Source organism: Prionailurus viverrinus, chromosome B4, assembly GCF_022837055.1.
Source record: "Prionailurus viverrinus isolate Anna chromosome B4, UM_Priviv_1.0, whole genome shotgun sequence".
NCBI lineage: Eukaryota > Metazoa > Chordata > Mammalia > Carnivora > Felidae > Prionailurus > Prionailurus viverrinus.
In genome coordinates, this window is record NC_062567.1 from 32,725,913 (window position 1) to 32,739,778 (window position 13,866).

At 39.7% G+C, this 13,866-nt stretch overlaps 1 protein-coding gene across 3 annotated transcripts in view; it reads left to right on the forward strand.

Annotated features, from left to right (window-relative positions):
• The first annotated feature begins 950 nt into the window (after positions 1 to 950).
• The window catches only part of DCP1B (decapping mRNA 1B), a 60,586-nt gene continuing 47,670 nt past the window's right edge, over positions 951 to 13,866 (forward strand). Inside the window, exons 1-4 of one of the 3 annotated variants that reach the window (XM_047867048.1) lie at positions 1,021 to 1,156; positions 3,527 to 3,661; positions 7,710 to 7,750; positions 12,936 to 13,063. In XM_047867048.1, coding sequence (XP_047723004.1) covers positions 3,626 to 3,661; positions 7,710 to 7,750; positions 12,936 to 13,063 — 205 coding nt within the window. In that variant the 5' untranslated portion in view covers positions 1,021 to 1,156; positions 3,527 to 3,625. Of the gene's footprint in view, positions 1,157 to 3,526; positions 3,662 to 5,433; positions 6,366 to 7,709; positions 7,751 to 12,935; positions 13,064 to 13,866 lie in introns of those variants that run through there. The other 2 variants (XM_047867047.1, XM_047867049.1) reach the window with 2 other exon arrangements.

The window sequence follows — 13,866 nt, forward strand, 5'->3', positions numbered from 1 at the left end:
AACAATAATTGTCCTTGTTTTTCTGAAAGTGACAGATGCATGTTATTTATTTTTGAAAAAATGTCTATCAAATATGTCTGAATAACCATAGTTTGCCCATCTTTCTTTCAAGTAAAAATAGTGTTCTATGAAAATAAAAATAAAAATATACTAACTCGGCTTTTAACTCAAGCACAGAAGTGTTTTCATGGAGACAAATATACAGTACTCTCATATTCAGCACATGTGCTTTGAACATACTTCTTTCTTATTTTTTCACACAGAATTTAAAAAGTGAACCAAAGAGTTAGACTCTAATAAAGTCAATAGTTTTTACTGCTTTATTGAGAACACTCTTAAGTGACACTAGCTTTTACAGTGTGGTACCGCCGCCTTGATTCTTCCTAAGACACCTGCACTTTTACCGCCATGGTTTTTGCACCATTGGTGCAAATGTCAGCACAGTGAAAGAGGCAAATATATATTAGCATTGCCATGAAAATGGCTCCGACCTGGCCAATTACTGAAAGGGTCTCAGGAACTACCAGGGGGTTTGAGAACCACACTTTGAGAAGCTGTAGGTGTTAGCGCCTACAGAAATCACAGTTCTGTTTCTCCTCAGTTATTAATGCTTGAGGCTTGAAGCTTATTATTATAGATTTGATCACTGAGCGTCAAAGAAAATACATGCCAAGACGTCGAACACATCCAAGAGATACACCCTATTGCGCGTGTAGCTCCAAGGCTCACAGAAGAAGAAAACAGCTCTTGGGGAGGGGGTACTGGATTCAGACCTCCAGCCTGGGCTTGCCGTTGCCAGTGGCAACGATCGTCGCCGGCGGGAGTGCGGCCATCGATTAGTAATGTCTTGCGTCCGTCACAGGAGGTGGGGGCATGGCTGGAGAAGGAAGGCCTCCCTGGACTTGCGGTCGCCGCGTGTTTTCGGTTGCGAGGTGGCTCGCTCGTTCTGCGATCTATTGAGAGTGGCTTCCGACAGCTCGGGGTTGATGTCGGGGAGGGAGGGAAGATGGCGGCCGTGGCAGCGGGCGGCCTGGTGGGAAAGGGGCGCGACATCAGCCTGGCGGCCCTGCAGCGCCACGACCCCTATATCAACCGCATCGTGGACGTAGCCAGCCAGGTGGCTCTGTACACTTTCGGCCATCGGGCCAACGAGTGGGTGCGTGCGGACGCGACGGGGCCGTGCAGGCAGGGATAGGGTGGGGACGGGGTGGTCAGACTCGGGGCTCCAGAACCCGGTGAGGGGGACCAGACGCTGACGCCCTGGAGGTGGATGGAGGTGGATGGTGGTGGATCGCGGCCTGAGGCCGAAGCTGTGGCAGTTGGACTCCTGGGCCGAGGGTTTTGGGGGAGAGGGAGGCCGCTCTGAGAAGCCACCTGAAGTTGGGGAAAAGACTTAAATATCTACGATACCCCACGTGGGCAGACCAGACCGATCAGGGACGGGACCCTGAGAGCTGAAGGAAGGAGGGGGCCCTGATGCTTCGAGGCCGGAAGACTGATGTACTACGAGAAAGTAAAGCAGGGTTCTGTTACAGTAAAACGTGGCTGTAGGGGAGGCAGAGTTAGGGGACGGATGGACAAACCGAGTTCTGGTTCTGGAACATCTGTCTTAGATGGGACGAAGAGAAGTGAAACCTTGGTAGAAGTTGTGAACTCAGGGAATACACCAAGAAAAGAGCAAGCATCGGGAGATCAAGGGCAAAATGGGGCTGGGTCTAACACTTCGAAGGAGGCTGACGCTCTTGGGATAATCATTACACCACAGCCTACCAAGACCAAAATGGGTTTAAAATCTGAGTCCGTTTGGGAGCTGAATTATTATAGTGCACTTTTCAAAGCAAAACCCCAGTAAATAGCAGTGGGATGAAATTTAATTTTCCTCACAATTAGAATGGGGTAGGAGCACAAGACACTTGAGTCCTGTTGCAGGAATTACTGCGTGTGATTCTGTAAACCCACCCACTTGAATATAGAGATGTGATTTTTCTCTTTTCCTCATATTGATTTTTGTCCCAAATAATATTAATCCATCCATTATATAGCCATCCATCATTTTTAAATAAGTTAGAAAACAGTATAAAGAATAAGGCCTAGATTAATGGATTTCAGGTGATTTTTTAAATGTATTCTCCAAGACATCAAAATTCAAGCAAGGAAAACATGCATGTTGAACAAATTCACATATTTTTTAACATTTGCATTTGTAAATGTACATAGCCTCCTTATCTCTAGTGTGGATCTTGAGCAGTCTGTAATAAAAATTCACCTGAAAATCATTAACAAAAGTAAAAAGATTAAAAAGGAGACCCAAAAATGGGGGAGAAGAGAATAGCTTTGCCTGAAGTTCTTAACTGAGGAAATTTACTGGAATGGAGCAAGGAATTTAGGTCTGTACTCCTAGTAATCATGCAAAAAAGGAAAATGGGAGAGCTCTTTAATATTCATTGCTCTGTAATAGAAAGTATGCCACTTGGTCAGGAGAGAGGTTATTTCTTCCTAATTTTCAGGAGAATTTGTCACCTGGGTCTTTATTTAAAGGACATTAAGCAATGTACTGGATAATTTCATCAATGACAATTTAGAAAAAATACAAGGATATTCTACACCTGTATTGCTATTATACTGCTCTAGTAAAAAAAAAAAAAAAAAAAAAAGGCCGAAGGCATGTGTTAATTCTATCAAGGTAATTTTGTAGTAGATAAGGACAGAGGATGTATAGTCCTGTGAACTGACTGGACAGTGGGATTAGAGTCTGGAGAATCTTGAGATATTGTTAACATGTAGAGGAGAACATTAATCATGGAAAACAATTGTCCCCTATATAGGCTTTTGACAGGATCTGTGTGATAGATACCTGTTAAAATAGTTACAGAGGTTTATTAGATAGCCAGTGAAGTCCTTCTAAAGCCTCATCAAAAGGCAGAAGTGACACAGTGCATTATTTACAGGAGTTATGTTTTCCTGCTTCCTGGACTTATTGCCTTCAGACGGGGCATATTTCATTCAGTAAAAGGTCATTCTTTCAAAGTACTGATCTTCAAGGCTGTGGTAGCCGGAAAAAAGAGACCTAGTTCAGATGCAGAGCAGTTGCTGAGGGTAAATGGTTTGTCACCACTCTCTCCATATGCCATCACTTGGCCTCAGGATGGGACCCTTTTGAATATAAACCCAATAAAAGTTTAACGAACAGTCTTGAGATTGGAGGTGAAAGTATATGCAAGAAAGCAGATGGGATGTAACGGAGGAGAATTCTTACTACACTGTAATAGATGAAGAATGACTTCACGCATTCAGAGCAGGAGGTATTAGTAATAAAGGGTAGATAGAAAATGAGGTACTTGAAGGAAGGATTAAGAAAGATTATGTCATGACTGGGATGGGAATTTTAGAGCTGGAACTACTTCCCATTATCTGGAAAGACTGCTCCCCCCAAATTCCTATGTGTCAGTTGAAGAGTATAACCTTATTTATTTTCATGTCAGTCCTCAGAGCAGTGGTTTGTAACTAGTTTTGACTTTGTCTCCAGGGAACTTGTTGCTGGCATCCAAAGGATGGAGGCAAGAGCTGCTGCTAAATACCCTGCGCACAGGACAAGCCCCTGTGACAAAGATTTATCTGGCCCCAGATGTTGAAAGTGCTGAGTTTGAGAAATTGCTTCAGAGTGACTTTTGTCCTCTTGTTTCTAGCTAGTGGTTTTCTATGTTTTCTATGTATCGAAATCACTTGTGGAGTTTTAAATGGTGTAACCTGCCAGATCAAAATCTCTGGGTGTGAAGTCCAGGCATTTGCTATTTGTTAAAAGCTTCACAGTTGACTTAGGTGCTACATGCATGACTGAGAGAGACCGATTTATGAGGATAAATGGAGACCTACTTTTTCATTATATTAACATAGATAATCAGTAATGCAGAGATTGCTTTGGGTTGTTTCAAAAGTGCCAAATACTATGCCAAGTCCCAATAATTTGCCAGCTAGCACTGTTTTATATTCCATTTTATTATTTTAAATTTTGAACTGCTTAGTTTTTTTAATACATGTTAGATTTTATAATGAAGTGTAATATTAAACCATTAAATTGTACTTTTAAAATTTTAGCTAAAATTCCCCAGAACTATAAACTAATGATTTAACATAGAAGTCCTCCTTGCCTGGAGGAGCTAAGGAGGACCTAATAAAATCTTGTTCTAACTATACCCCAGAACCTCAACCCTGGGCTTTGCCCGGGGGGGAAAAAAAAATCTGGTTACCCTTGGATAACTCTGGAGGCACCAGGAAAATGCATGCATGAATTAGAGCTGTTCAGCTATGATAGATCAGAATTTACATTAACAAAGTCCTTTTTATCCAGTTGTAACAGAGCACTTAAAATATGTTTTCTCAAAAAAATATGTGTTTTCCATCAAGATCTGAGTGGTATAGACTGGTTCTATCTTTTCAGTGGAGAAACTAGCTAAGAATAAAGAATAAACTAGCTAGCCCAGTGTAACCTGGAAAGAACCCTACTCTGAGTATTCATAATCAGGATTTAAGAAATCCCTTATACGCTTTAATTCAATGCCGATGACAGTGCTCATGGTGGGCAGTGGACACAGTGGATTTTGTTTGGTGCAGACTTACCTAGTTACTTGGGTCTGGATCCCAAGGAAAACTCCAAAGCTGTTGCCTGATGATGTTCATTATACAGGGAGACCAGACCGGTGGTATTGGGGTGTGGAAGTATGGCCCCTAGCCATTCACAGAGAATTTCTAACTTTTTAAGGACCTGTTGCAATTGAAGATGGCCACAAATTCTTTAACACTTTATCAAGAGGGGGGTCCATTACCTTGAGGACCCTATGCTAAGTGAAATAAGTCAGAGAAAGAAATAACCAATACCATATGATTTCACTTATATGTGGAATAAAAAAAATTCCTTATTACCAGTTGGAGAATAATTTCAGAAGAAACATGCCTTTTATATTTCTGATTCTGGATTTTCAAAACTAAAATTGGGCATTAAAGTATTTTTTATTTTTATTTTTTTCAAGAAAAGGTAATTTCTATTACTACTTCATGGAGGAAGAAAGGAAACAAGTCAAAAGCTTTTAGCTTTATGTGTACCAATCCATAGAAACATCCTGGTTTGGATCACTAAGATGAAACAGTCCAAGGTCAAATACTGGAAGACAGAAAAGTGTTTTGGCCTTGCAGCAAGTGCCCCTAGCAATACATATAGGCTCTTAGTCTAGTTTCTTCACCAGTACATATCTCAATTTCAGTTTCTTATAAATGTAATAATACGAAAAATTTAATCTCTACAACTTCTTCTTTTTTTTTTAATATTTATTTTTGAGAGACAGACAGAGTGTGAGTGGGGAAGGGGCAGAGAGAGAGAGACACACACACACACACACACAGAATCTGAAACAGGCTCCAGGCTCTGAGCTGTCCACACAGCCCGATGCGGGGCTCGAACTCACTAACCAGGGATCATGACCTGAAGCAAAGTCAGATGCTTAACTGATTGAGCCACCCAGGTGCCCCAATATTTACAAATTATTCTTAAAGTCTCTGTGGAATAGTAAATACTTGCTGACTGTACCAGTTGAACTTTAGGAATGCCCACAAATTTTTAGACTGTTTGGGTAGTATTTATTGTTCTATGGTAGCCATTTTCTCAATGATTAATATTGTGGCAGTTTAAGTAATTCTTAGACGTGCACCCAGGATATAGATTTCTCAACAGATAGGAATTAACCATGTTTGTTTACACAAGGAAAGGTAAGTAATAATGTTTCTGTATCTTTTTTTTTTAATTTTGACTCAGTATTTTTCAAAGCACAGTGGCAAAAGACCACATTTGAGAAATAAGGATATTTTTCACAGTACACTGAAGTGATTTATATGAACTTTATAATAAATCCAGTTTAAGGATGAACTCTAACTTTCTTACCAATGTTTATGTATTAGAGAAAAGACTGACTAAAGTTGCTTTCACTGTTCTAAGTTGTTTCTAATTGTATATTCTATAATAATGAGGATTACAATTCTTGTTAAGTAATTTACTCTTAATATCCATTTGCTCTTAAAAAACAATGTTTGGTGATGTTTGATATAATTTGGGGCATAGTGGATTTTGATTTCACGACTCCTGATATAGTTCTATGGGTAGAGAATATGTTACTGAACTAAGGCAGTGGTTTTCACAAAGCGTGAGTGCATCAGAGTCACCTGACAGCTTAATAAAAAAGGGTGCTAGGTAGCACCCCAGCATCTGATTCAATAGGCCTGGGGAGGGGCCTAATAATTTGCATTTCTAATAAGTTCCCAGGCGATGCTGATACTGTTGATGTGGGAGCCATACTTTTAAGACCCACCGAACTAAGGTGACCAAGAAAATTGTTGAAATCACTTGAGCTTGTGAGAGGATCATGCTTCCAATGTTTTATGTGCCTTTATATATATTTTTAACGTTTTATTTATTTTTGAGACAGAGAGAGACAGAGCATGAACAGGGGAGGGTGAGAGAGAGAGGGAGACACAGAATCTGAAACACGCTCCAGGCTCTGAGCTGTCAGCACAGAACCCGACACGGGGCTCAAACTCACAGACCGTGGGATCATGACCTGAGCCGAAGTCGGACGCCCAACCGACTGAGCCACCCAGGTGCCCCTTATGTGCCTTTAAAAAAGGCATGTAGGGCACCTGGCTGGCTCAGTCAGTAGAACATGTGACTCTTATTCTCAGGGTTGCAAGTTTGAGTCCCATGTTGGGTGTGGAGATTATTTAAAAATATATCTTTAAAAAATTACCACTTGGTATTATATACCCTTGTTCTTAAAGAGTATATTTCTCCCACAACTACAGTGTACTTAAATTTCAAATGATTTTGATAATAGAGATTAATAGTAAAATATTAGGTTAAATGGAATGCTGAAACTAAAACATGTAAATAACAAAAGTACCTTTGAAATTCTGAATTATAACTTGTTTACTGTTAAAACTTATTATGCATTATATTGACGAACATTTTCATCATGGCCTGGGCCCCTGTCTTCAGAGAGATGGAAGAGAGCCTTTCCAAATGAACTGAAATAAGTTGAACACTTTCACTTTACCACTTAACTAGTTTCTGTGACATTTCTTGAGTCCTAGCCTGGCAATGTTTCTAACTTGATTTCAAAGATCCAAACTAGACTCTAAATATTCCACACCACATTGGTGATTAATTTTTCTGAAAACTACAGCATTGTTCCACTCTTCTATGTTGTAGTCAAAGTAGAGTTATTATTGGCAGATCATCTGCTCTCCTAGGTGACAGGATATGGCCAGAAAATAGAAGCGTAATGAAAGGCAGACATGAGTGATTTGCGCAGCTTGGCATATACTCCGCTCACAGGATAGAGAAAGCAGCACACTTTTAGTCTCCTCTTTCAAATGAAATCCATGGAGCAAATTTTTGTATTGTTTTAGCCAGAGGTGTGTTGCTGTCCCTGTCTTTGGTGAAAAGAGATAATGACAGTTTATTTTGTAAACGACAAAAGGAGAATGGATGCTTCCCGATGTCGAATCAGCAGGGCTACTGCCAGGCTGAGGCAGTACTGCTTTCCTCCTTGTCCTAGGAATATTACATAGATTGGCCCTACTTGAAATGGAATGTTCTCTAGCTTCTGTGAAAGTTACTATTAATGAAGAAAAATATATATATTTTGCTGTGTTTTTTTTTTTAGGAAAAGACTGATGTGGAAGGAACTTTATTTGTTTACACAAGGTAAGAAAATTTTACTTTTACAAAGAAACTGACAGTCTTTGAAAGAATATGTTGACTCCATTGTGTCCTTCTTCCTCAAATGTAGTTTTATTTCAAAAAGAAGAAAAAAACCTGAATCTTAGTTTGAAGTTATTAGTTGATATAAAGAAGAGAATACTGAGTAATGTCACCTGGTAGCATGTGAGGAATACTAATTGCAGAATGTAACTTAAACTCCAATACAGACAAACTTAAATCTTGGTATTCTTTTATATATATATGTATATATATACATATATATATATTTTAAGTTTATTTAAAGAGAGACAGAGACAACATGAGTGGGGAAGGGGCAGAGAGAGACGGAGAGAGAATTCTAAGCACTGCCTGTGCAGACCCCGATGTGGGGCTTGAACTCACTAAACCATGAGATCATGACCTGAGCTGAAATCAAGAGTCGGATGCTTAATCGACTAAGCCAGCCAGGTGCCCCTTTGCATTCTTTTAAAAATAGTATTAAGTATTTATCCTCTAATTCAAATTAGTGGTACAAGGTCCTTGAATATAATGCATTGGCAAGGAGAGAAGTACACTATTAAGAATATCAGATTATTTAATCATTATTTGGAAAAAGGTTTTATTGGTCACCTCACCACCCACCCACCTTTGACTCTTTAAAGAAATATGCACCAAAATTAAAGATGTCTTTGAGTCTTCCATTATATAGTTAATAGAATGTGTTTTAGGATAGATTTAATAAACTCAAGTTTTTTGTCATTTGTATCAGAAATTGTTAACATCATATATGGGCACAGGTACATGTAGTATGTATATTGTCTTAATAGCTAAATGTCTTATTCATATAAAATGTCATAGCTAAGGCCCATCATTGTCAGTGGGAGGACAAAGACAAAATACAAAGGCCTAGTACAAACCCTCTTAGAGCAAAGTTTCTTTTTTTTTTTTTTTTGATATTTATATATTAAGTATCTTTTTTTTTAATTTTTTTTTAATGTTTGTTTATTTTTGACAGAGAGAGAGACAGAGCATGAGCAGGGGAGGGGTAGAGAGAGAGGGAGACACAGAATCTGAAGCAGGCTCCAGGCTCTGAGCTGTCAGCACAGAGCGTGCTGCGGGGCTCGAACTCACAGACTGTGAGATCATGACCTGAGCTGAAGTCAGACGCTCAACCGACTGAGCCACCCAGGTGCCCCTAAGTATCTATTTTTGTGAGAGAGAGACAGCACAAGCTGGGAAAGGGGAGACAGGACCTGAAGCAGGCTCAGCACTAACAGCAGAGAGCCTGACACTGGCCTCAAACTCACAAACCATAAGATTATGACCTGAGCCAAAGTCAGGCGCTTAACCAACTAAACCACCCAGGTGCCCCGAGAGCAAACAGTTTCACTGGGGAGATAGAAAATGCATACACACACACACACACACACACACACACACACACACACAGAGACACACACACAAGTATATATTTTTTACACATTCACATTTAAAGATACCCCCCCCCCCAAATAAACATAAACCCCAATACAGATAGCCTATCCTCAGGGCCAGTTGATAGGTTATAAGCAATGAATAGGCTGCTGTGATTCTGGAAGGCATTTTAGAATTGTTGAGTCTCAAGTAGGCCTTAGGAATAAGGTAGTACTTGACTTGCATAGAGGAGAGGGAAGGGCTGTCTCAACAGGAAGAATTTTGGAAGCCGAGGCATAGAACCCAGCGTGGTGAAGGAACAGTAAGGAAAATGACTTTTGGCTGCAGAGAGTTTTTACTGGTTTATGTTAGTTAGGAGACAGTGAGGGTGAAGAGATTTTGCTGGCTTAGAATGTCAGACTATGGATTTTGACATTTATTTTCTTAGTAGTAGGGAGTCTTTGAAGGTTTATGACCAGGGAAGTAATAGAGTTCCGGCAAAATGTGTGGGGTAAGTCAGTACATTAGCATTATGAAGATGCACTGATTCCAGAAGTTGGAGTTAGGACATTGGACAGATTATTGCAGTGGAGTAGATATGAGATGAGGAGGGGAGGGACTAAAATGGTAGGAGTGGAGTTGGAGAAGATTTCTTGAAACATTGCACATATAGAAGGAGTGATGAAATTTTTAAAATAAATTTAAAAAATGGAAGTTTTGAAAGGGAAGACTGAAAAACTGACAGAACCAGGAGCAGAATGGAAAGACAGGAGGTTGAGAATCTGGGCTGAAAATAATTTTATTTTGAAATAACGATTTTGGAATGATAGCAGGGCATTCAGGTGGAGATGCCCGGTCCCGGTCAGGGATGGAGATACAGAGTTTGGAGTTATCTGCCTTAATTTGGTCATTGAAGCCATGAGAGAATGAGTGTTCTCTGAAGGACAGGAAAGTGACAAAAGCTAATGGTCAAGTTTTAGGGCCCCAGAGAGATCGAGAAGAGCCAGCCGTACAAATACAAGCAAAATGAGAATGGTACAGAGGCCAGATGCGGGCACCATGCAGGAATGGTGGAAGAGTGTGCAGGTGCAGGTGCAGGCGGAGGCCATAGTGGGAGTGGAAACAAAGGAATGGATGAGCAAGGTAAGGAGGAGGTCCAGTTTCTTCAAGGTTTCAGAAAAGTGGGAGTGCCCAAGAGCCTTGGCTATTTCAGTTTACATTCCAGAGTACCAGAGCATACCACCAAGTGAGTGTCTTCAGTAGAGTGTAGATTACTCTTGAGAATTCTGAAGTGTGGAAAGAAAACCAAACGGTTGAACTCTGATATATGCTAAGCACACACATGACACATTCTCATTCATTTTTCACATGTATTAATCTTTTGAGAAGTGAAAGAAAAGATGTGTTCATATACATTAATGATTTATTTTAGGGATTTTTAGTAGGGTCTCTCTCTCTCGTCTGCAGAAGATTAACAAATTATACATTTTTGTACCCCCCAAAAATGTAGATTTTGCATTCTCAAGTATTTCTTAATATACTCTGAGTTCCAAATGGAGCTGTCAGTTAAACCATTAAGTTGAGAAACAACTCTTTCCCTGTTCCTTAATCTCTTCCCCAAATCTAACTCCTCAACAATAGGAGCTTCTCCCATCGCTCTCCTCTCCCCCCCCCCCCCCCCCCGCCACGCCGCTAGGGGGGAGGTGCGCCAACCCCCCTTCATTCCCCCCCGCCGACCAGATAGATGTCAGATTCTAGCATGTTGAGGTCTTTTCTCAGTAGAGAATGACAGAAAGCTCATAAAAGTCAGAAGGGAGTGTTTAGTACAGGTAATGGAGCTGCTGGTGATAATATTTTGACTTTTGTTACAGATATTGCTTTAAAGCAACTGGCACATTTATCCCCTGAGCCTATTTTATAAATTATGAGATGATATAATAACCATACTATTACAGAGGTGAGGTCCTATTGTGATAATGAAATACTTGAAGAATCAAATTCTGATTCTGTATAAAAACACCTAAAACACTTAAAAAATTATTTCTTTAGGGGCGCCTGGGTGGCGCAGTCGGTTAAGCGTCCGACTTCAGCCAGGTCACGATCTCGCGGTCTGGGAGTTCGAGCCCCGCGTCAGGCTCTGGGCTGATGGCTCGGAGTCTGGAGCCTGTTTCCAATTCTGTGTCTCCCTCTCTCTCTGCCCCTCCCCCGTTCATGCTCTGTCTCTCTCTGTCCCAAAAATAAATAAACGTTGAAAAAAAAAAATTAAAAAAAAAAAAAAAAATTATTTCTTTATTTCCTCCCATGGCTTGCTTTCTGTGATAGAGAGTTCATAGAGACACCCACTGGTGATTTTTGAGCTTGACACTTCCAAAGGACCCTCTGTCAGAGATCTCTGGAACTCACTTTTCATACTTTCTGAGAATTTAAGTTGAAATGATTGTCATGATTATTTCTAGTATTGGTTATATGCCCACCTCTGCTTTACCTCTTTGTAAAATAAGTTACACAATGATTGCCTTCCATCAACTTTAAAATTGGAAGTCTCAAAAGAAAATTCTGTAGGTGGTACTGTAGCTTTATTTTACTTCTTTATTAGCATTAAATGGCTAAGGTGAAATAAAATTAAAACATGAACACCTTTTCTTCCTATTGCTCACAACATTTCTGTGGGTTTGTTACCCTGCTGCCCTAGTTTCAAGTAAATAAATGAATTCTGCTTGCTTCATTTTCAGCATAGAAGCATTTGGTGTTTCATTTGTCACCAGAAGTTGCACAGTTGGATTACTATATGGCTGTCACCCAAGAGTAGACAAATGCACATGTAGTTGGTAGAGTTCTACTTGGTGTAAAATTTGGGCTCTTTCTGCCTGACAGAGTAGGTACTGACAGTTTATTCAATGAAACAAAAAATAAAAATCACTAAATGCCACATTTTTATGGAGAAAAACTTTTATACTAGTTTATCTGTGAAGCTGTTTGCTTACTTCTGTAATGTTTTAATTGTACTGAATCTCTTTACAAGTTTGTTGACCAGAGTGAGTGGCATCATTTCTCTAAATTTCAAACTGACACTAACATTTTCTGTGAAAAATTTCTTCATAATGATTGTGATGTACATTCTCTATTAACTATCAAGATTCTTCAAGAGTGTGTCTGTAATTTTTTAAAGTGGTTAATATTCCTGCCTTAAAGGAATTTACAACCTAGATAGGGAAACAAGATATCTCTACACACATAGCTAAATGAGTAGGACTTGATTTTGCCAAAGGAACAGCAATGGCAGTCATGCTGTATGTGTTACATATGAAATGGTGCATAAATTAGTACATTAATTCTATTAGTCAATAGTAAAGAATCATTGCTTTAGGAGCACCTGGGTGACTCAGTTGGTTATGTGTCCGACTCTTGATTTTGGCTTGGGTCATGGGATCGAAACCCACATCGGGCTCCATGCTGAGCATGGAACCTGCTTGGAATTCTCTCTCTCTCTCTCTCTCTCTCTGCTCCTCTCCCCTGCTAGCTCTCTCTCTCTGTCTCTCACTCTGTTTCTCTCACTCTCTCTCCCTCTCAAAATAAATAAATAAACATTAAAAAAACAGAAACCTTAAATAAAAAAGAATCATTGCTTTGTATGTGTACAGTCTGCCTGCACAAAGCTGTATATATATATATATGCAAAAAGGTTGAGAGACATTCAAATACTAGTTCTACTAAAAGTGTACTTCCGTTGAATAACTTGTCTTTTGATATCCTCCCCACCCCTTGTGATTTTTAGGTCTGCTTCTCCAAAGCATGGGTTCACCATTATGAATAGGTTGAGCATGGAAAACAGGACAGAACCCATTACTAAAGACCTGGATTTCCAGCTCCAGGACCCTTTCCTTCTCTACAGAAATGCCAGATGTGAGTCTTTCTTAATGCATTTGGTAGTTTTATTTCTGCAGTTTGGCCAAGTGTTTTAAATTGTACAGTGGATGTGTTTGTGTTTGTGTTTAGTATCAGCATCAGTTAGCTTGGGAAATGCATGTCCCGTTGAGAGGGAATATCTTCTTCCTTGAGAAAGTTTAAATGAAAACAATGTGATATGATGATGGAAGTATTTGAACCCTGTCTTTTGCAGCTAGACCACTTTGTAGTAGAACCCACTGGAGATTTTAAGCCTGAGCAGGGCTAGGTGAGGTGAATTCTTGGTCAGGAGACTGTAGAGGGGCAGACACATAGGCAGTGTACAGATACAGAATTAGTGATTCAGCTAGTGGCACTTTTTCCTTATGTATCACTTGACTGAACATCCTAACAGGATGTTTGAGGGAGAGGGCCTATATTCTAGAATTGCCATCTTTTGAACATATAGTAAATGAAAAACCAAAGCCAAAAGAGTTTTGCTCATTACTAATTTCATAACACTTTATAATGTTCAACATTACATAACACTTTGTGGTATTAGATAACTAACTAGGCCTTGTCTGATTTGAAATGAGGTAGCAATGACCTATCCGATATTCTCTCTCCATTTTACTCTTATATCTTATCTGACCATTTGTGTTGAACTATTGGGCAGCCCAGAGAAGAATGATGAAAGTATATAAACTGCAGGAACATCTCCATACACAGAAAATGAGAGCATCCTTAAATATAAATTGTATGTGCATGCACATGATCTGTGCTTTGTGCGTAACTTGCAGAAAGACTTTGCAGTTAGGAAA